The sequence below is a fragment of the Geotrypetes seraphini genome, chromosome 8, assembly GCF_902459505.1.
Source record: "Geotrypetes seraphini chromosome 8, aGeoSer1.1, whole genome shotgun sequence".
Classification (NCBI taxonomy): domain Eukaryota; kingdom Metazoa; phylum Chordata; class Amphibia; order Gymnophiona; family Dermophiidae; genus Geotrypetes; species Geotrypetes seraphini.
Genome location: NC_047091.1, coordinates 52,292,983 through 52,315,236, shown reverse-complemented (window position 1 = coordinate 52,315,236; position 22,254 = coordinate 52,292,983). Strand labels below are relative to the sequence as shown.

Genomic DNA, 22,254 nt, shown 5'->3' with positions numbered 1-22,254 from the left:
CAGAACAGAGTATCCATCTTAGAACAAAGATTTTCTGGATAAAATCAGGTACTGGAGAGCAGTTAACTTACTTTGCAGGGCCTGCCCAAATCTGAGATACCAGCAGCTAACTTATTAAAGGACAGAGGTGAAAATTAAAAATTGTGGGTTTTTTAACGTTGAGTGCACCATACAAGAATCTCCCAAGACCTTAATATAGCCTGATCATTGGGCCCTATATCCTGGAAGATCTACAAGTATAAGCATCTCCTTCCATACTAAAGTGCTGAGGGGAGATTCATATAAGAAGTCACCAGGAAATTGAAGGGAAAAGATCTGGCATTAATGCACCTTCCCAGTAAGATTGGTGTTTACCATTAGTGATGCTAGCTCTGGGGATGGCTATCCAAGTTTTGAAAGAGGCTAGAATTGCAGGGATACGGGAATCAACTTTGCAGGGTGAGTTTTCCTCTCCTAACCAACATGGCAGAGGATAGAAAAACACAGAAAAAGAATTCAATAGAATTCTGAGACTACAGTTGATTGGTAGTGTTTGAAGCAGATTATAACAACGTGAGTAACTGCTGAAGAGTGCATATTTTCACTCTATTCCTTCTTCTTTGCCTGAGCCTCTCTCTACTAGAGTGCTTCACTGTCCCTTACGTCTGCAAATATCATTCTATTTCTGCTTTTATAACTCCTTTTCTGCCTATCCGCTTTAATAGCTCCTTTCTCCCCGGTGTGGATGGGCCAAGTTTTGCTCAGTGGAAAACTCTCTCTGCAGCTACCAGCTCAAGCTGTTGCAAGCTGGCTCTGTCCAGGGGAGTGGGATCTGAAGGAGAAGGGACTCCTGTAAAGGGCACTCGGGCCCAGGGGACCGCCTCCAAAGAGGCCGCCATGGACTCCAGAAACTGAAGATATAGCTAAGTCATGGGAGCTGGGCAGTCCAGAAGAACTCTGATCTGCTGTTGAAGTTTATGTCTGCGTGCCTCAGGAAGAAACACAACCCTGCTTGATATCGAAGAGAAGCCCCAGATACTCCAAGGACTGGGAGGGCGTCAAGTTGCTCTTCTTGAAGTTGACAATCCACCCCAACGCTTGCAACTGAGACACTACTGTCTCCACTGCACTTTTGCATTCCGAATGAGTCGGAGCTCAAATCAACCACTCGGCCAAGTAAGGATGGACCCGGATCCCTGCTGGTGGAGAAAGGCCATCACAACTACACTCACCTTGGTGAAAGTGAAGGGCACCGTCACAAGGCTAAAGGGCAGAGTTAAGAATTAGAAATGCTGTTGCGGGGGGTCACGTGATGGCCGGTACCTGATCGGACGCCTGATTGCGGAGCTCCGTCCTCCCCGCACCATTCGGCTCCCCTAACGCCTGCCGCCGCCGATAAATTTTTGAACATTTCGGCTCCCGCACTTCCGGGTTCGCTCCCGCTGGGCTGGGGAGCGTCTGGTGCGTGAATCATGGTGGCGGCACGGGGGATGCTGACTCGAGCCCCGAAGGCCCCAAGAAACAGCGTGGCACCGGCTCTCAAAATGGCAGGGACACAAACGGAGGCTCCAGCAGACCGCACCTCGGATGAGGTGCTACAGGTATCCATGCGGAACCTTTCTCAGCTTTTAGATGATAAACTGGCCAAGCTGCACGCTGCCATGGATGAAATTAAAGATGTGCTGGCTGGCCATGCGGCGCAGATCCACTAGGTGGAGGACCGGGTCTCGGCCCAAGAAGACAGAGCGGTGGTCGCTGATGGCAGGCTTGATTCCTTGGAGACACGAGTGTGCCAACTGCTCGAGAGAGTGGAAGACCAGGAGAATAGGGCCCGCAGAAAGAACCTCCGTCTGATAGGCCCCCCACGACCACCACCACCACCACGAGGGGGAGGCCATGGTTGGCGCCGCAAACGGTCAGAGAGACGCGAGCGGTGCCTGTCCTGAAAGGAGACAGATTCAGCGAATTTGACATGCAGGAGGAGAGAGTGATCATCTTAGACGAGTTGATGACCGGAGACACTGGATTTGGGGCTTCCGGTTTGCTGACAAGGATCGGATGACATCTGGAGAAGTTTCGCAGCCAAAGCAGTGAAGTCATTTCAAGCTGGACTTCAGTCTTGACTGTTAGTTTTTTATTTTTTCACTTTCTTTTTTAGTTTATGATATTTTATTTTTAAATCTCATTCATTGTTTTGCCACTTGGTTTTTGTTTCCTACTTTATTATTTAAATTTCATTTAAATTTCCCAAGAATTCTATAGTTTCAACGGTTCTCCCTCCTACTTCTATTTCCTATCTCCCCTCTTTTTTCAACCTTTCAAAGTCCTTTAGACCATTGTAGTCTTATTAGAATGTTTATTTTCTTATTTTTTCTCATCTATCTCTATTTTAATTTTTTCATTACTCTACTAATTGTCATTTTTCTAGGTACTTTAGTTAGATTGTGAGCCTTCGGGACAGTAAGGGAATATCTAAGTACCTATTTTACTTATATTGTACTTATAATTTTAATGCACCCTATTGTCTGTTTTTTTTCTGTAAACCGCTTAGAATCCTAACGGAGTTTAGCGGTATATAAGAAATAAATTACATTACATTACATTACATTAAAGATTCTGAGCTTCTCCATGTGGTGGAAGGATGGCTGCCGAAGGAGCTGGGCCTGGCGGAGCAGGCTGGCCCAGTGGTGGTAGAGCGGGTCCATCGTGTTGGTCAGCGTCGCGATGGAGACGGACCGGGCCGTCCGAGGCCGGTGCTGGCCAGATTCCATAATTATGCCATCAAAGCACGCCTGTTGGACCTGTTCAAGAAAAATAGATCTCTGTCCTATGAAGGGGCTAAGATTATGCTATTTCAAGATTTCTCCACCAAAGTTGCGGAGCAGCGTAGGGCTCTTACGCCGTATTGCTCGCAGTTGGTCACGAGGGGAATAAGATTTGCATTTCTTTACCCCGCTAAGGTGAGAGTAACTCATGAAAATCGGACTTTCCCTATGAGCACGGCGGAAGAGCTGAAAAAGTTCCTTGAGAAGCTGCCGGCGCCCCCGGCGCCTCAGGAGCGCTGATGGGCATCTGTCGTGTGATTTCGGGTGGTGTTTCTTCTATCGAGTCGCTTTGGTCATCCGACAGTGTGGTGCTGACTCTGCCTTGATCACTGCTGCTGGGGGTCTATGTTTTGCTGCCGCCTGTGAGACCTGCTTGCGTGGCACAACTCCAGTCTATCCAGTCTCCTTGAGCTATTGGAAGCCACATCGCCTTGTTGTCCATCGGAAAAGGGGGACCTGCGCTATAGGACTTCTGGCCTCTGGACACTTGGTTTGAGATTCTGTTGAGTGCCGGTTTGAGAGATTGCCAGTTTGTTGTTTATGCAGCTCTCTTTGCACTGTTTTGATATGTTTTCATATGCCTGGGTGTTTTAACCCTCTAGAGTTTGTGTGGGGGTTCTCACTTTAGTTTTCTGTCGGGGGGCTGGGTGGTGGAAGGGGGGACGAGAGTGTTCGTGTGAGAAGGGAGTGGGGAATGGAGATAGTGCTGGGGTTTTGGATGTGTGTGTGGGGATTGTTTGGTGTACGAATGGTTGAGATGCGTGGGGGGTCTTGGGGTAGGGTTGAGGGGATGAGACACGTTGGGATTAAGGTGGGAGGGGGGTTTTGGTGGGGCAGGGGTGGGGGGGGGATGCACCTGGGGTCTCTGATCGGTACTGTAATGATACTTCAGTGGGTGGCGTGCCGGTTTGGCTGGGAGGCCGGCGCTGCTGCCCCACAGACTTGTTGTCTCTGGCGGGACTTACTTCTTACCAACTGCTATTGTGGGTTCTGTTAAGATTGCCAGCTTCAATATAGATGGCTTGCACTCCCCAGTGAAGCGCAGCAAACTACTTCAATACTGTAAAAAATTAAAAGTAGATGTTTTAATGCTTCAGGAGACTCACCTTAGCGTGACAGAACATGTTAAACTAAAGAGGGATTGGGTAGGGGAAGTAGCTTTTGCTTCATATAACTCCAGACAGCGAGGTGTTGCTCTCCTCTTCCATAAAAAGCATCCTTGTACTATGCACAAGGTAATACAGGACCCTGAGGGGCGTTATGTGATCTGGGCAGGAGTTTTCTTGGGGAAGAAATATGTGTTTTGTTCTCTTTATGCACCTAATGTATACTCCCATAGATTCTTTTCTGTATTAGCAGCGGCTTTGACGCCTTTTTCTGAATACCAATTGGTACTAGGTGGGGACTTTAACATCACGGCAGACCCACTTGTTGATTGCAAGCCACCTAAGCCTCGATTGAAAGGGGGCGAACACAAGGGGGTGAATTTTGTGCTGCACCAACTGGGTCTGATTGATGTCTGGCGCACACTGCATCCTACTGAATCTGACTTCACTTTTCACTCTCAAGTGCATGATGTTCACAGCCGATTGGACTACCTGCTGGTGGCTCCTTCTTTGCTGGCGGGTATTCCACAAGTGGTGATTGAAAATGGTGTTTTGTCAGATCACCACTTGGTTTGGCTGGAGCTTATTGATAGGCCGGGGTCCCAGGGGTCGACTACTAGTTGGCGTATGAATCCCACATTATACGAAGATGATGAGTTTAAGGATTTCCTGGAACAACAATGGGATTTCTTTGTGAACGAAAACCCCGCTTCTGATGTATCAGAAGTGGTGTTTTGGGAGGCAAGCAAGGCGGTCTTGCGTGGTAAAATTATTGAGTATACCACCCGCAAGCGCAGAGCCCAAGATAAGACACTGTTGGACTTGACACACCGTCTGGCCGCGCTGCGTGGGAGTTTACATGCTCCGGGTGTCACGACAGCTCGAAATCAGTATTTTGACCTACGTAGGCAAATTAATGATTTATTGGCAGACAGAGCCCTTAGAGATATCAGGTTGTATAAATATCGCCTCCATCGCTGGGGTAACAAAGCGGGGAAATTGCTTGCATCTTTGGTTGCCTCAAGGGCTCCGAAGCGCCTTATCTCAAGGATTAGGGCGCCTGATGGTAGAGAGGTAACTGCCCAAGCTGGGATACAGCAGAGTTTTGTTAATTACTATAGGGCGCTATATGATAAGGGGACCTGTGACACAGGACAGAGGACGACTTTCTTTCAAGACCTACAGCTTCCGTCCCTGGGACATGAGCAGCGAGAGGTGTTAAATGCCCCGGTGCGAGGGTTGGAAATTCAACAAGCTATTCGGGCCTTAAAATTGGCTAAAGCCCCTGGACCCGACGGATTGGGTTCTGAATATTATAAGTTGTTGGGGGTGCGAGTGGTGGGCCCATTTCAAGCCCTATGTGGGGCTCTTAGTAGAGGTGACCTGCCTCCGCATAGACTAACTCACGCCAATATTGTGGTTCTACCGAAACCGGGTCGAGCGGAAGATCAACTGGGATCCTATAGACCTATTTCTCTGCTGAATCAAGATATCAAGTTGTTTGCTGCTATTATGGCGGCTCGTCTGGGTCGGGTTTTGCCCAATTTAATTCATTCGGACCAGGCAGGTTTTGTGCCGGGCCGCTATTCTTCTGCGAATGTGCTGAGGGCGCTTTCGGTGCTTCAAAATCCTGGACTTGTTGGGCAACACCCAGGCCAGCAGAACGCTCTTATAGTTAGTCTAGACGCGAGAAAAAGCATTCGACAAAGTGTTATGGGATTATCTTTTTTGGGTTCTTCCTCAGTTCGGCATTATGGGAAGCTTTCTGACTGGGATTCGATCATTATACGCTCATCCTACGGCCCAAATCCTGATTAACAGGGAGCTTACCTCTTCTTTTGAACTTGAAAGGGGGACGCACCAGGGATGTCCCCTCTCCCCGATGCTTTTTGTCTTGGTCCTAGAGCCTCTTGCGGCTAAGCTCCGTCAGAGCACCGACATGCGTGGTATTTGGTTGGGTTCACAGGAATTTAAAATTAATTTGTTTGCGGATGACATGCTCATCTTTCTGGGAGATGCTGAAGAGGGGGTTCCTCGATTAATAGATCTTATACAGAGATTTGGAGCCTTTTCCGGGTTGCGTATTAATTTTGATAAGTTGGAGGCTCTGGCGGTCCGCCCCCCGTGCACCCTATGGCATGATCCTTCCTTTCCGCTGCAATGGTCTAAGGGCACGCTCAAATATCTGGGAATATATCTGCATGCAGATCCGGGGGTGGTCTATCGGAAGAACGTACTTGATAAATTAGATGCAGTCCGAGCTTTGTGTAAGAAGTGGATGGAGTTTCCCCTTTCACTCCTGGGACGCGTCGCCCTTATTAAAATGGTCCTCTTGCCGAAGCTCCTATATCCACTACAAATGGTGCCTATTTGGATCAAACAGAAAGATGTGCAGGCTTATAGGGGGGTCGTTTCATCCTTTATATGGCGCTCTCGTCGGGTGAAAATTGGCTATAACAAACTGATTAGGGGGCGCGAGCACGGTGGTGTGAACTTGCCCGATTTGCGTCTTTATAATGTTGCTGCATTGTTGAGATGGGTGCATGAATTATATACGGGAGTTGCCAGGTTCGCCCCGATTGGATTCTGGTACCTTTTGTCAGCTCCGGTGTCAGTTTTTAACCTCCTGTGGCAGGGGGCGGGACCCTGCCCTTCTATGCTTCGACCCTTACGAATGGCCTGGTGCTGGTGGCGGTCTTCCTTGGGGGGTGCGGTGGGTCCTTCGCCTTTTACGGAATTGGTAGGTAACCCTAAGTTTCCTGCTGGTTCGTTACATGCATTTTTTGCCTCAGTCCGGACGTCTGGGTGCCGCTTTGTGGGGCAGGTTGTTGAGGTGGGGTCGGGATCGGTCCCCTCTTTTCTGGCATGTCGGGACCGCTGGGGTTGGACCGCAGGGTCTATGTTGGCTTACTTGCAGATGCGTAGCTATTGTTTGGCGCTCCGTTCGTCGGAGGGCAGCTTAGAAACATAGAAACATAGAAATTGACGGCAGAAAAGGGCCATAGCCCATCGAGTCTGCCCATACCAGTGACCCACTCCCTGATTCTTACTCTCCTAGAGATCCCACATGAATATCCCATTTCCTCTTGAAATCTAACACGCTGCTGGCCTCAATCACCCGCTGAGGCAGCTCGTTCCAATGATCGACCACCCTCTCGGTGAAGAAGTACTTCCTAGCATCACCCTGAAATTTCCCTCCTCTGATTTTCAGCGAATGTCCTCTGGTTACCGAGGGCCCCGTAAGACTGAAGATATCATCTTTCACCACTATACGCCCAGTAATATACTTGAAGGTTTCAATCATGTCTCCTCTCTGTCTTCGCTCCTCCAATGAGTACATCCGCAGTTTTTTTAACCTTTCTTCATACGTGAGATCCCTGAGCCCCAAAACCATCCTGGTAGCCATTCGCTGAACCGACTCAATTCTCAACACATCTTTTCGGTAGTGTGGTCTCCAGAATTGAACACAATACTCGAGATGAGGTCTCACCATGGATCTGTACAGTGGCATTATTACTTCAGGTTTTCTGCTGACAAAACCCCTACGGATACAGCCCATCATTTGTCTTGCCTTGGACGAAGCCTTCTCTACTTGATTGGCAGCCTTCATATCGTCGCTAATGATCACTCCTAAATCACGTTCCATCGTGGTCCTGGACAAGGTTTCACCATTTAGTGTGTAAGTTCTGTGTGGATTTTTTTGCCTAGATGCATTATTTTACATTTTTTAGCATTGAAGCCTAGCTGCCAAGTTGATGACCACTGCTCGAGCTGTCTTAGGTCCTGCGTCATAAAGTCAGGCACACTGCTTTTGCCAACTATGTTGCATAGTTTGGCATCGTCGGCAAACAGTGATACTTTTCCTCTAAGTCCTTGGGTTAAATCTCCTATGAATAAATTAAATAGAATCGGCCCTAAGACGGAGCCCTGAGGTACTCCACTCATCACTGCTGACGTTTTGGAGGGGGTACCGTTTACCATCACCCTTTGAAGCCTACCATCTAGCCAATCCTTTACCCATGTAGTGAATGTATCCCCTAATCCCATTGATTTTAGTTTGTTCAACAGCCTGCGGTGTGGGACGCTATCAAAAGCTTTGCTGAAGTCCAAATATATCACGTCAAGGGACTCACCGGCATCCAGATGTCTGGTCACCCAATCAAAGAAGTCAATCAGATTAGATTGGCAGGACCTTCCCCTGGTAAATCCGTGTTGATGTGGATCACGTAAACTTTCTCCGTCTAGAATTTTGTCAAGTTCCTGTTTGATCAGTGTTTCCATGAGTTTGCACACTATGGATGTAAGACTCACCGGTCTGTAATTTCCTGTCTCTGTTCTGCATCCCTTTTTGTGGAGTGGAATTACGTTAGCTGTTTTCCAGTCTAGGGGTACTTTTCCCGTGCGCATGGAAAGATTGAAGAGTACAGATAGTGGTTCAGCCAGAACTTCACTCAGCTCTCTGAGTACCCTGGGGTGTAGATTGTCTGGCCCCATGGCTTTGTCAACTTTGAGTCTTGAAAGTTCGTGGTAGACGCTACTAGGTGTAAATTCGTAATCGCGAAACAGGTCATTTTGGCTGTCTCTTATTTGTAGTTGTGGACCATCTCCTGGCGCTTCACAGGTGAATACTGAGCAGAAGTATTCGTTTAGCAGTTCTGCCTTGGTAGTATCAGATTCTGCGTAGTTTCCATCTGATTGCCTAAGGCGTTCTATTCCATTTTTGTTTCTCTTCCTGTCGCTAATGTACCTAAAGAAGGATTTGTCCCCTTTTTTAATGTTCCGTGCTAGATCTTCCTCTGTTTGAAGTTTGGCTTCCCTGACTGCCTTTTTGACAGCCTTAGATCTGGCCAGATAGTCTTCTTTTGCCTCCCTTTTCCCAAGATGTTTGTAGTTGATAAATGTTTCTTTTTTCATTTTAATGAGGTCCGAAATTTCCTTGTTGAACCATTGTGGTTTTTTGTTTCTCCGGCGTTTGCTTACTGTTTTTACGTAGCGGCTAGATGCTTTGTTCAGGATGGATTTTAGATTTGACCACATAGTTTCCGGATTGTCAGTTTCTGCATGGTTTTGCAGCTCTTGATGGACAAAGTCTCTCATGTGGTTGAAATCTGCCTCCCTAAAGTTGAGGACCCTCGTTGCTGTGTTTGATTTAGAGAAGCCTTTTCTGAGGTTGAGCCATACCATGTTGTGGTCACTGGAGGCCAGCGTGTCTCCCACTGATACTTCCGAGACACTGTCTCCATTTGTGAGTACCAGATCCAGTATTGCTTTTTCTCTGGTGGGCTCTAATACCATTTGTTTTAGTTGTGCACCCTTAATGGAGGTTACTATTCTTTTGCTACCGCTCGTAGTTGCTGAGAGGGTGTTCCAGTCAGCATCTGGCATCTGGCATGTTGAAGCTTGCCCACTTTCACTTCCTTGGATCAACAGTTTTTGTCCGCCCCATCGGAATTTAACACGCTCTCGGAGTGGTATAAAGTTGGGAGGTAAAGACGATCTGACAGGTTTCTTGATGCTATGGCATCGGATTGGACTTCGGCTTTGGGAGAGCAGGTCACTACTGATGAATTAGTTTGGTGTTTTCAGGAATGCGCCTCAGCCTCACCTAATGTGTTTGCGGGAAGTGCACCTGCAGATTCTGCACCAATCTTATTTAACGAGAAGTAAGGGACGAACGATGGGGTTATGGCCTGATGACTGCTGCCCCCGTTGTGCGGCTCGTCGGGACACCTTGGTGCATCACTTTTTAGAGTGTTCACATGTAGGGCCCCTGTGGATTTTTGTGCTTGGGGAGCTGGAGAACGTTATAGGATTATCTATAGACTGGTCTTATAAGACGTTGCTGTTGGGTGTCACAGGTCCCCTGGTGGAAGCGGGTGTTAGCGATCCTGGACGGCGCTTTCTTTTAGTGGCCTTAGGAATCACTAAGAAGCTAATTCTTCGCCACTGGATTGGCACCACGCGGCCAACAATGCAACAGTGGCGGGCTAATAAGTCTCTGATGGCTGGGTGGGAGCGGCAGCACCGCCGGGGGGCTGCGAGCTGGAAATCTAGGACCTATCTGGATTATTGGAGTTCCTTTTAGGGCTGGTTAGAGATCATGGGTGCATAGGGTGGGGGGGAGGGGGTGGAGGGGAGGGTTTCATTCAAAATTTGGATCTGCATGGGGGATGATATGCTGTGGATTTATCTGTTTGTTTACTATTTGTTTACTCTTTACCTGTACTCTTGATTATGTACATGATGTTCTTCTTGTATTGTCATAATTTGTATTATCTCGTATGCATTGATCCTTTAATAAACATATTTTCAAAAAAAAAGAAATGCTGTTGCAGAACATGGAAACGCAGAAACCTTCGATGTTCCGGGTAAACTGGAATATGGAGGTAAGCCTCCATGAGATCCAAAGATGCTAGAAACTCTCCTAGAGAGACAGCTGCTATAACTATGCGCATTGTTTCTATAAGGAAATGAGGAATTTGCAAGAAGTGGTTGACCAACTTGAGATCCAGAATGGGCTTCCACTCTTCCAAGCCTTTCTTTGGCACATGAAGTATAAGGAGTATCTACCTAAGCCCAATTCGTGATCTGGAATGGGTTCTATCCCTTCGAAGTCTAAGAGACGTTGCAAGGTAGCACGGACTCAGGCCTCCTTTTCTGGCCAAACCGCCGGGGAATCCAGAAACAGATCCAGAGGCAGGCAAAAGAAGTCTATTTTGTGCTCCTCCTAAATGATGTCCACCACCCATTCATCCAATGAAACACGAGTCCACTCCTGATAAAACTGAGAAAGGCAACCTCCAATGCGAGGAAGCTTTGACTGACTCCTGGCGTCATTGGGTCTTCTTAGGCAGCCACTGCTCGAGATAGAGGCCTGAGGCTGCCTGCTATTGGTACTGTAGTAACGAGGGCAGTAGCCCTCTGAGAAGAAGATCCTGTGGAGCCCTGACAAAAACTGTGGGAGGAATGAAAATTACTACAATTCCCGCCCACTGGCTGAGACCTGTTAACAGGGAGAGACTTAGGGCAGTGTTCAGCCACACTGGTCATGAAGTCATCCAGGCCTTTACCAAAGAGAAGCTGGTCCTTGAAAGGAAGTCTACTTAGAGTGGCCTTGGAGGAGGCGTACCCAGTTCAATGATGGATCCAAAGAGTCCGGCGAGCAGACAGTGCATAAGCAGAAACTTTGCTAAGAACTCTAATGAGATCATAAAGGGCATCTGTAACATAATCCACACTATCCAATGTCAGCAGAGGGCAGGGAGTAACGTCCACAAAGGAAGAACCACACAATCTGGAATGACAGGCTCAAACATAAAGGAAGCAGCCGCTGCCGCTTTGATACCCAAAGACGGTACTTCAAAGAACTTTTTCCATTAAATGTCCATTCTGCGATCCTACTTTAGGTTGTTCAAAAACCTGCTGAAAATCATGCGCCAGTGGATAAAGCCTTGACGTAGCTTTAGATGATTGAAAATAACTCTCCAGAGTCCCACTGTGCTTGAACCAGTCCAAGAAGCTGCAGATGGGATGGAAAAAAGGATGACAGCACATTAGAGTGGTCCATGACCAAGGCCTGAGAAGTGGATGGAAAAGGATCCAAGTTGAGCTATTTGAGAACCCCTAAGGTCTCTTTATCTGCTCTGCTAGATATTCTTGGTCTGTGGTCTGGTTTCAGGTTTTAAGGTAAATATGAAAAAATCAGAGCTTCTGAATATCACTTTCATGACTGTGGAAGAGCAACTTAGTTCACAGTTTCCGTTCTCATGGGCAGATAAATTTATTAATTATTTAGGTGTAAACCTTACTAACTCCCTTTCTAATTTATACAAAAATAGTTTTCCTGCTAAGCTTTGAGAATTATTTTCAGATCTGGACAGATGGGAGGGTTTGGGTACCTCATGGTTGGGCCATATCAATGCAGTGAAAATGGTCATTTTGCCAAAACTGTTCTATCTATTCATGGTGTTACCGATATCGACCCCTAAGTGATTTTTCTTTTTGTAAGCTAGGAAGGTGTTTCTCTACATTTGGCTAAAGCCTACCAGGGTGAGTCGGGCTATGCTTTACCAGACTAAACTCAAAGTCTAAATGTGCACACAAAAGACAATCCTGAAATCCCAGTAAACATCAAGTTACCACCTGAATTGGAGAAATTCAACACACAAGTTCCTCAGAATGCCACACCAGATATACGTGTGGTAGCCGTCCTCATAGGAACATAGTAATGTGTGAATGTTATTTTATAACGTTTCATAACGCTTATAAAGTGCAAGTGCTTCAATAAGTTATATAATGGTCATTTTTTAAGTTACTGCAAAGGCAATACTTAGCTTTGTGAAACTGGGTCTGCCTCAATCCCCACCGACGCGTTTCATAATTTCATCAGGGTCGGGGATAGGGAGAGCAGAGCAGTTCAAAATCTTAGCAAGATGCTAAATCCTTGTTAAAGACCCGGCATCTTTAACAAGGATTTAGCATCTTGCTAAGATTTTGAACTGCTCTGCTCTCCCTATCCCCGACCCTGATGAAATTATGAAACGCGTCGGTGGGGATTGAGGCAGACCCAGTTTCACAAAGCTAAGTATTGCCTTTGCAGTAACTCTTAAAAAATGACCATTATATAACTTATTGAAGCACTTGCACTTTATAAGTGTTATGAAACGTTATAAAATAACATATTCACACATTACTATGTTCCTATGAGGACGGCTACCACACGTATATCTGGTGTGGCATTCTGAGGAACTTGTGTGTTGAATTTCTCCAATTCAGGTGGTAACTTGATGTTTACTGGGATTACCAGACTAAACAGCAGGGTGGTACGGGGGTCCCCCACTTTGCCTTCTATCATCAGGCTTCCCAATTACAAATACTTGCTGTGGCAAATGGTAGACTCCTTCCTTTTGAGGATTTGGTAGACGAATATGGTACATAGTGACCTTTTTCATTACCTTCAGTTCTATGCTTTTCTGAAGAGCAAGGGGATGGAAGGAGTTGGGAGAAATTTTGCTTGAGAAGGCTCTGCAGACTTGCACGGGGGGGGGGGGGGGGGGGGGGGGGGGAGAATCAGACAACTTTATTGGGCCTTATTGGTTCAGAGATATTCCTCCATGTTCTATACCTCACTTTGGGAATCCTGTGTAGATAAGACTTATTCTAATTCCCATTGGGCTTTCATCTTTAAGCATTTGTTTAAGGTTTCTATTGCAGCATCTCTTAATGAAAATGGATACAAAATTTTCTACCATTGGTATCTTACTCCTGCTCGACCAACTCACTCATTCCCCGGCTCCTCAGCCTCTTGTTGAAGAAATTGTGGAGAGGAATGTTTTTTCATGTCTGGTGGACTTGTCCTACAGCATAATCTTATTGGACTTCCTTGTTACAGACATTGGAGGATATTTTGAACATTTCATGTCCTCTTCAAGTGGACTTTTGTCTTCTACACCTTAGATCACCAGGAGTTCCCCAGGCAGTTCATAAATTTGAAACAGCTTTCTTTGTAGCAGCAAATCTTGCCCTGGAACAGTGTTGGAAAAGCTCAGAGACGCCTCCAAAGGACAAGGTTTTAGCAAAAGTAGATCATATTTGCTTGATGTCTATACTGATGGCTTTTAAATATGGCCCTTTGTGCCCTTGGGATCCATATTTGGAATAGCATGCACTATCACATTAAAGCATTTTAGATAATTTTTGAGACAAGGGAATAGGGGAAGGGAAGAGTTATTATATTGGTTTCACCACACTGTATTTTGTATATTTGCTGTTATGAATCACTATTGTTCTCCTGGTTTCTATGTAGCGTTTGCTGCATTTTTGTAATGCTATTCTTTGTTATTTTTCTTTATTTCTAAATAAAACTTTGAAAAAACAAAAAACCCTGAAAATAACAAAAACTTCTCAGAGCGGATCATAAAGACACCTTCCAGCTTACCTGCAGAAGGAAAAAACTGAAGAGAGGCACTGAGGAAGGAGGCAGATCTGAAGCAAACCTGTATGATTCCTTCTGCAACAACTCACGATTGGGGGAAGTTAACTCATTAGTCAGGACTTGTATGTCCTGTGCAACAGAAATGTCTTTTTGCAACTATCATAGCTAAGGCATCCATCTTGAGTTGATAGAACTTATCCTTTTCCAGGTTTATTTCAAATTTGTTATTCCACTTATTCAAGCTTCTAAGCGGAGTACATAAAAGTTTAAATGGGTATTACATAAAAATTCATACACTTGTGTTGAGACTAACAACAAATAAGTACATAAGTACATAAGTAGTCGCCTCCGCCGGGGCAGACCAGAGGTCCATCCAGCCCAGCGGTCCGCTCACGCGGCGGCCCATCAGGCATATTGCCTGGTCAGCGGTCCCTGACTAATTTTATTGCCTACCTCTACAGTTATCTCTAAACCTTCCACTGCTCTTATCTGTACCCCTCAATCCCTTTGTCTTCCAGGAACCTATCCAGGTCATCCTTGAAACCCTGTACTGTGCTATTTCTTATCACGGCCTCCGGAAGGGTGTTCCATGTGTCCACCACCCTCTGGTGGACACACTGGATCAATGGGAATTGGGGAGGAACTACATCTGTTAGATAGGGGGAAGAGGAATCAATCTGAGATTTAAACAGGGAAAAATTAATACTGAGCATCCTTAATAGGACGTTTATAAAGTGTTCTTAAATAGAAAGGATTTTAGCTCTAATTTAAAACAATCTAAGGACGTTTCTTCCCTTAGATAAGTGGTGTAGAATTAGATAAAGTCGAGACATGGCCTTGCCAATCTTAACACCAGCATCAGGAGAATTGCATCAGTAGACAAGAGATTCTGGATAGCCTTATGAATAGGAAAGGCATTATTAAGAACACTGGCTCCTAACATAATAGAATCTCCCTGAATTGAATTCTCCTATGCTAATGGGGAGACAGATTATTTCATAAAAAGGAACTTTCTTCCTTGATTTCTATGAACTTTGAGGTCACTACCCACTTCTGGAGGTAACTCCATTTCCTCTAAAGAATCCCCAAGTATGGAAGGCCTTAAGGCTAATGAAGGCGCATGCTCAGAGGGTACAAGAATGCAAGGAATCAGTTATCAAACCCATCTGTTACAAATGGATTCTTTTAGGAGCTGAAGTTTCTGAAGAAATATTATCTTGAATAGATTATCTTCAATAAGAAAGCCTGATGCAATAATAAAACAAAGTCAAGTAAAAATAAGGCACCTACTAGAAATAAATCAGAAGGGTTGGATAGATTCAAATTGCACAACTTCACATTACAACATTTGACGGAGATAAACTGTGTGAGGAAGACTGAAGATGCACTGAAAGGAAATGGCTGCTGTTCCTATGTAAAGTAAAGAACCATGGTTTACCTGATTGAGTTACATCAGTTTGAGCTGCCAATTCATAGGATAAGGACATTAGAGGGCTTTTCCTGGGGTGTTCCCTTAAGTCGCTGTTGTAGATAAAAGCTGGTACAAATTACACTGCCCTGAAGCTCACCGACCTTGAGTGGTACTTTACTCTCTCAGCTGGAGCTGCCATGAAAGGAGCAGTGCAATGGTAAAAAATAACCCCCCCGAAGCTGTAAACAAGAGACTCCCAAGTCCTATGTAGAAGCACAAACCGGCCTGAAAGCTTTCTCCCTATCTGTCAGACAAACTGTAGTTGATAATCAAAGAGTTGGTAGACTTACCTCAAGTCCTCAGAACTCAAAACACTAAATATCCCTTTTGGCAGATGAGGTTTCATACACTATTCAACTGGCAGCAAGGTAGAAGAGTGGCCAAGAGGATACTGGGGAGGGGGGGAGGAGGGTGTAGGGATTCAGACCTTCCAGGTGTACTACCTAATGACTCAATACAAAACTAGCCTCAACCTCTGCATTGCTACAACAATCTCTTTATTTTGTGCTACACAGAGCATTGTGGACACCGGTTAAGTCACAAAAATTGAATGCTAATAAATCTAATACATGCTGGAACTGTAAGAAGGAAATGGGTACACTTGATCATCTTTTGTTTTATTGCCCACTGGTTCAAATATTCTGGCAAGAAGTATGGTTTAAAATACAAAGTATACTGGAAGTTTGTATACCTTTTTCATATGGCTTAGTGATATGTGGAACATGTGCTACTTCAGCAACCTTATTGACAGTAAACAAAAATAAACTGTTCTTGATACTGACTGGAGTGGCAATGCAATCAATAGTTAAGAACTGGAAAGACTTCGCACTTTTGAATTTTCATTTTTGGTATGAGATAGTATGTCTTTTTTTATAGATATAAAGCTAACTTAGCTGAAAGGTCTGGGAATATGGCCTCATTTAAGGATGTATGGAGCCCTTTAGAGGGTTTTGTTAAACAGTATGTGTGATCACATGAAGGACCTGCCAGACAAATGGAAGGGAGGTAGGGTGGGATGGGTGGATAAGATATTGATGTGTTCTTGTTAAGAATTTCTTACTGTAAGTACATTTATGTTATGATATATTTGTGAATTGAAGTTTTCTGTAAGATGTTAAAATTAAATAAAGATTGAACTGAAAAAAAACAAACCCAAAACTAGCCTCAACCTCACTTGCTCAACTGGGAACCAGTCAAAAAACTGGATGAGGATCAGGTCTCAACATAAAAGTCCAGGACCTGCATAGCAACCATCCACCACCTACTGTGTATCCCTGAAAATAAGACACTGTCATATTATTTTTGGGCCCCCAAAATGTACTAGGTCTTATTTTGGGGGAAACTGCCCAATCACAAACCCACAGCATCTTTCTATCCCCCCTGCCACGCAGCTGAACCCCCACCGACCCTTCCATCTCTCCCTCCCTACGTAACCGCGAAACTGACATATCATTACCTACTTCCCAAAAGGCAGCATCATGGCAGCAATCTAAATGGGCTGCTTCAGGCCTTCTCACATCAGGACGTTCCACTGCCACGTTACTGATGACATCATCAGTGATGTGGCAGAGGAACCCCCCATGGGAAGGCCTGAAGCAGTCCGTTTAGATTGCTGCTGCGATGCTGCCTTTTGGAAGTAGGTAATGATATGTCAATCTTGTGGTTGGCGTGGGGAGGAAGAGATGGAAGGATCTGCTGCAGCATTTAGGAAGATCCTGGTACCAGCAGTGGACTTTTATTTTGCTTTCCCCTACCCCAAAAATAAGCACTTCAACTAAGGCTTATTTTTGGGGTAGGGCTTATATTAAGACCTACCCCGAAAATCATGCTAGGGCTTATTTTTGGGGAAACAAAGTATTAGAAAAAGAAAAATGCTGATTTGTGGGAGCTGCACAAGGTCCTTATGGACACAACACAATTCTGTACAATCACTAACTGAAGGTCAAGGCTTACACCACTCACAAGTTCCTGGACTGATGTGGTAGAGATGCTAAGGAAAATATGGATGACAAAGCTTAGAAAAGACAGATGCATTAAAATATTATTCACATTGTCTAAGCAGAGTGTACCATGTCAAAGTACATTCATATCACAGCTGCAAAAACAAAATGATATCCAGTACCTGCAGAGCACAGGAATTCCTCATCACTGAAATAAAGATTGAACCCTGGCTTCCAATCTCCGTGCATGCTAAATTCAAGCTTTTGAAACTGGTCTGCAAGGGTTGCCTATCATCTGTGCCTAATTTTATCAACAAATGTGTCCCCTAGTTCCCTCACTTCCCTTTGTTCTTCCTTGTCTGGTCAACTAGTTCTTCCCCCTGGCCTTATCCCTCTGCCTGGATACCTCCTGTGATACTGCCCTTCTGCTAAGTAGGTCCAAAACTCTTGAGCACCCCTCCCCCTACAGCTTGAAACCTCCTACTCCAAATTCAAATCCTCACTCACAAAAAAACCCAACTCTTTAGTGACACCTTCTGTGCAGCAACATGAAAACCTTCCTTTCTTCTCTCACCTCTCATCTGTTTTAGAATCTCTTCTCCTTTTATAGAAACATGACAGCAGATAAAGGCCAAAAGGCCCATCTAGTCTGCCCATCCACAGTAACCATTATCTCTCTCTCTCTCTGAGATCCCACGTGCCTATCCCAGGCCCTCTTGAATTCAGACACAAGTCTCTGCTTCCACCACCTCTTCCGGGAGACTATTCCACTCATCTACTAGTATTTCCTCAGATTACTCCGGTGCCTGTCACCCCTTAACTTCATCCTATCATTGCAGAGTTTCCTTTCAAATGAAAGAGACTTGACTCATGCACATTTATATTAAGTAGGTATTTAAATGGCTCTATCATATCTCCCCTCTTCTGCCTTTCCTCCAAAGTATACAGATTGAGATCTTTAAGTCTGTCCCCATATACCTTATCATGAAGACCACACATCATTTTAGTAGTCTTCCTCTGGACCGACTCCATCCTTTTTATATCTTTTTGAAGGTGCGATCTCCAGATTTATACACAATATTTTAAATGGGGTCTCACCAGAGTCTTATACAGAGGCATCAATACCTCCTACTGGCCATACCTCTCCCTATGCAACCTAGCATCCTTCTAGCTTTCGCGTCACCTTTTCAACCTGTTTGGCCACCTTAAGATCATCACATACAATGACACTATCTTCTATTTTGCTTTCCACTCCTTTTCTCTTTTCTAATCTGTAGGTTTGTAATCTGCCTAGAAGCCATCCCCTGGGCATTTGCAGCGAATCAAGTCATTGTAAATAAATAAAACTTCAAGCAGTTTGCTGGGGCCTAGACAGAAGGAAAAACATGCTATAACTGCATATTAAGAATTCTAATTTAACAAAAGAGTCCTCCAACACACACAAGAGTCCTCCAACCAAGGCAAAAACACAAGTATGTCTGCTATTTTTGTATGATGAAAAATGTCTATAGCAAAACCTATATTTGTCTACATTTGCCATGGGGAGCTTTTCTATTTTACCTCTGGTGCAGCTGACATTTAAGTTTACCTTTCTATATCTGATATTTTTTTAAGGTGTCAATAAAACACATGGTTAAGAGTGAGGCAACAGAGTATGATGTATCTGGATTTTTATAAAGCATTTGACAAAATACATAACAAAAGACTCATGAGAAAATTACAAAGTTATGGCAGTGGAGGCAAGCTCAATTGCTGGTAGACTTAGACCTACCGTACTTCTGTTTCTGTCTTAAAGCTAATTACCAAATTTTTGCAAAAGAGGCATGAACAGTGAAGTCCCTCAGGAGTCTGTTCTAATATTTAAAATATCCATTAATATCTATATAAGAGAACAATGAGTGCAGATAACAATATTACTCTAAAGAGTTAAAATAGCCCAATTGTGAGGAACTGCAGGAGAATCTGAGAGCTAAGTAGCCTATGAAATTTAATGTGGACAAGTGCAAAGTCATGCATGTATGGGGGGGAATCATTTGAAACTATAGATGCACAATACCGAATAAGAGGCACTGTCCAGGAAAAGAATGTTAGATCACAGTAAACAATGATAAAATGAAAGCGAGCCATGCCTCAGCAAGCATAAGGCAAATAGAATGTTAAAAAAATCATTCAGAAAGGAATGAAGAAATATAGAGAATGACTTGGTGGCAGTTACCCGCGGCTAGCCACGGATAACCCACCAAAATGGTGGGGGGGAAAAAGTGCTCACTGCGGGCACAGGGACAAGGCCATCCACCGCCCTGTGGAATGGTGACTGGCCTTGTCCCCGCAGTTGAGGGAAGGCGCGCGGTCACCTATCGCGCACGGCCCCCTCCCTCCCCCTTACCTTCATGGCGCTTTCGTAAAAAATTTACAGAAGCCGGCGAAGCCTGCAGTCACGTGTGCGTGACGGAAGCTTCTCCTCTGACACAACCGGAAGTTGTGTCAGAGGAGAAGCTTCTGCCCACACACACACGACTGCAGGCAGGCTTCGCCGGCTTCTGTAAGTTTTTTACGAAAGCGCCGTGAAAGTAAGGGGGAGGGAGGGAGATAGATTTGGCCATAGTTAGGTAGTGAGGGGACCGTGCGCCTTCCCTCCCTTAAGTTTCTTTACTAAAGTGCCGTGAAGGTAAGGGAGAGGGAGGGAGATTCTTGGGTCGCTGAAGGGCGGTGAGGTAGCGAGAGGGAAATGTGGATGCTGCAGGGACAGGGCAGTGAAGGGGACAGTGGGAATGGGCCGGTGGGCCGGTGACGGGGACAGATTTTTTCCCCATGTCATTCTCTAAACAAATATACTGTACATTATGCCTCTGTAGCAATGTTAAGCAATGTGCAGAGTTCAAGTTAACAGAGCAGAATTAGAAAAGAACCAAAGAAGGGCAACCAAAATGATAAAGGAAATAAACAATTCTCCTATGAGGAAAGATTAAATAGACCGGAAAAGAAATGGTTGTAAGGGGACAAAGATCTACAAAATCATGAATGGTACAGAATAGAAAACGGCTGTTTATACTTTCAAATAGTTTCAATAGTATTCACTAGCCGTTATTCTTACAGGTAGCATATTTAAAACATACTTGACAAAGTATGTTTTCAATCCATGCACTATCGGTTGCTAAAAGATATGGTAAAAGGCGAGTCTGAAAGGGGCTTAAAAAAAGTTCCTGGACAGAAACTCCAATCATTTGTCATCTAGACTTAGGAAAGTCAACATTTATTGCTACGAGTGAGGAAAAAGGAATGAATCCTATTGCAGTAACCATCAAGGGAACAATGGCAGGTGTGAGTATGCTTTTAATCTGTCCCACCATTGCACTTATGTTCATTCCTATGACACTTCCTAACTTTTAGTGATGCTATCCATGTCTTGGGATCACTGCTGTGAACTATGGCAGTATACAGCAAAGTAAACTGAACAGAAGAACATGAGGCAGGTACAAAAGTGTGCCAGTAAACAAAATTTAGTCAATAAAATCAAACACAAACCTAAAAAAAGAAAGACCACACAGGAACAAGACACAGTGTTAGTAAAGTATTTTTAATAAAGCATATCCAGAGTTGAATGGGCTATCTCAATAATTTTTCCAAGTTGAAAAAGTAAGATCGTAAGTGCATCACACAAAACTCGAACATTTGGAGAAAAAGTAAAACCTCCTGCTGTGAATTCTCAAACTAAAATTCAAGCCTGATTATAGTCAAAGTAGTAAGAACATATATTGGCAAAATGGCTTGAAAATCAGCAATTTTACTATTAAATTTGTATTCCTTTTCCCCATCCATATTCATTTCTTCTTTGTGCCTAGTCTTTTGAAAACACTCACTGGTCCAGTATTGTCCATTTGAGCACTGTGGCTCTCGCTAGTGCTGCTCACTTTCGCACTGCCCACAGTCCTTTTGATGGTAATACGGAAGGGAGGTTCTGTCTTGCTCCTGCTGCTGGTGACTTTGCTGTCTTGTGCCACCAATGGCAGTGAAGGTTTGCCCAGTCTCTGGGTAATGCTGATCTTCGGTCCCAAAGCAGTCTTTGTGGTTTTTGCTAGCCCTCCCGTACTCCCTGCTGTCTTGTTCCCAAGCAGTTTAAGAGTGGAAACTGCCAGCTTGGGTTTTGTGCTAGTGGCTTTTGCTTTAATCGGGATTCCCGACTTGGAAGTTTCCTTACCAAGGGGCTTGGCAGCTCTTTTAAGAACTCCAGCATACTGCAGCACAGAACTATCATCATCGCTCTCCAAAACTTTATCTTCTTCCTCCATAGCATCTCCCAGACGGCTAAAAACACCTGTGGGCTATTAAAAAGATAGATAAACGTATATAAGCAGATGTATTTCATAAGCAATTTGTCATTTCAGAAGATTAGGTTCTTACCTCGATGACACTGGTCAACAAGCATTTTGCTACTGGATTTCTGTCACCTGTACCTTAACAAGGGCCACTTGCTGACTCTAAATCTGAAAACAGTTTTTGTCTATCACATCCTGTTTTAAGTTATGAGTCAGTTGGTGTTTATATCATTTTTGTCAATAACGCTACTGTGAAGTGTTGGTATTCTATTGTTTCTGTAACACAATATTGCATTTTAGGACAACTCATCACATATACCAGTAATTTGAAAGTTTATACTAAAAAGTGATTGTGCTGATTTTTCTGTGAATTTTTATATTTTGTTTGTTTTTGTTTAAGATATTATAAATGTGGTGTTATTATTGTGTTAACCATCATGATAATTTCTATTATGTCTGAGGACAATTTACTGCACAAGATCAGCGAAAGAAATCTAACCAGCAGACTTCAAAGTGCATATAAGCATTATTTTGGCTGTAAAGTTGGCAACCAAGATAAAGTGTGGGCGGCACTGTGTGCTATTCCAGATTAACAGCATTCGTGCTGGTTGTTCAAAATTTTCTTGATAATCACAGATCAGAGAATTATGCTGAGCTTGTGGAGAACATGCTGACATCATATC

At 44.4% G+C, this 22,254-nt stretch overlaps 1 protein-coding gene across 2 annotated transcripts in view; it reads right to left on the bottom strand.

The window, feature by feature from the left end:
• Positions 1–20,813: 20,813 nt before the first annotated feature.
• C8H19orf47 (chromosome 8 C19orf47 homolog) overlaps positions 20,814–22,254 on the bottom strand; it is a 111,482-nt gene continuing 110,041 nt past the window's right edge. For both annotated transcript variants that reach the window (XM_033956608.1, XM_033956606.1), the window contains one exon: positions 20,814–21,577. In XM_033956608.1, coding sequence (XP_033812499.1) covers positions 21,077–21,577 — 501 coding nt within the window. In that variant the 3' untranslated portion in view covers positions 20,814–21,076. The remainder of the gene's footprint in view (positions 21,578–22,254) is intronic.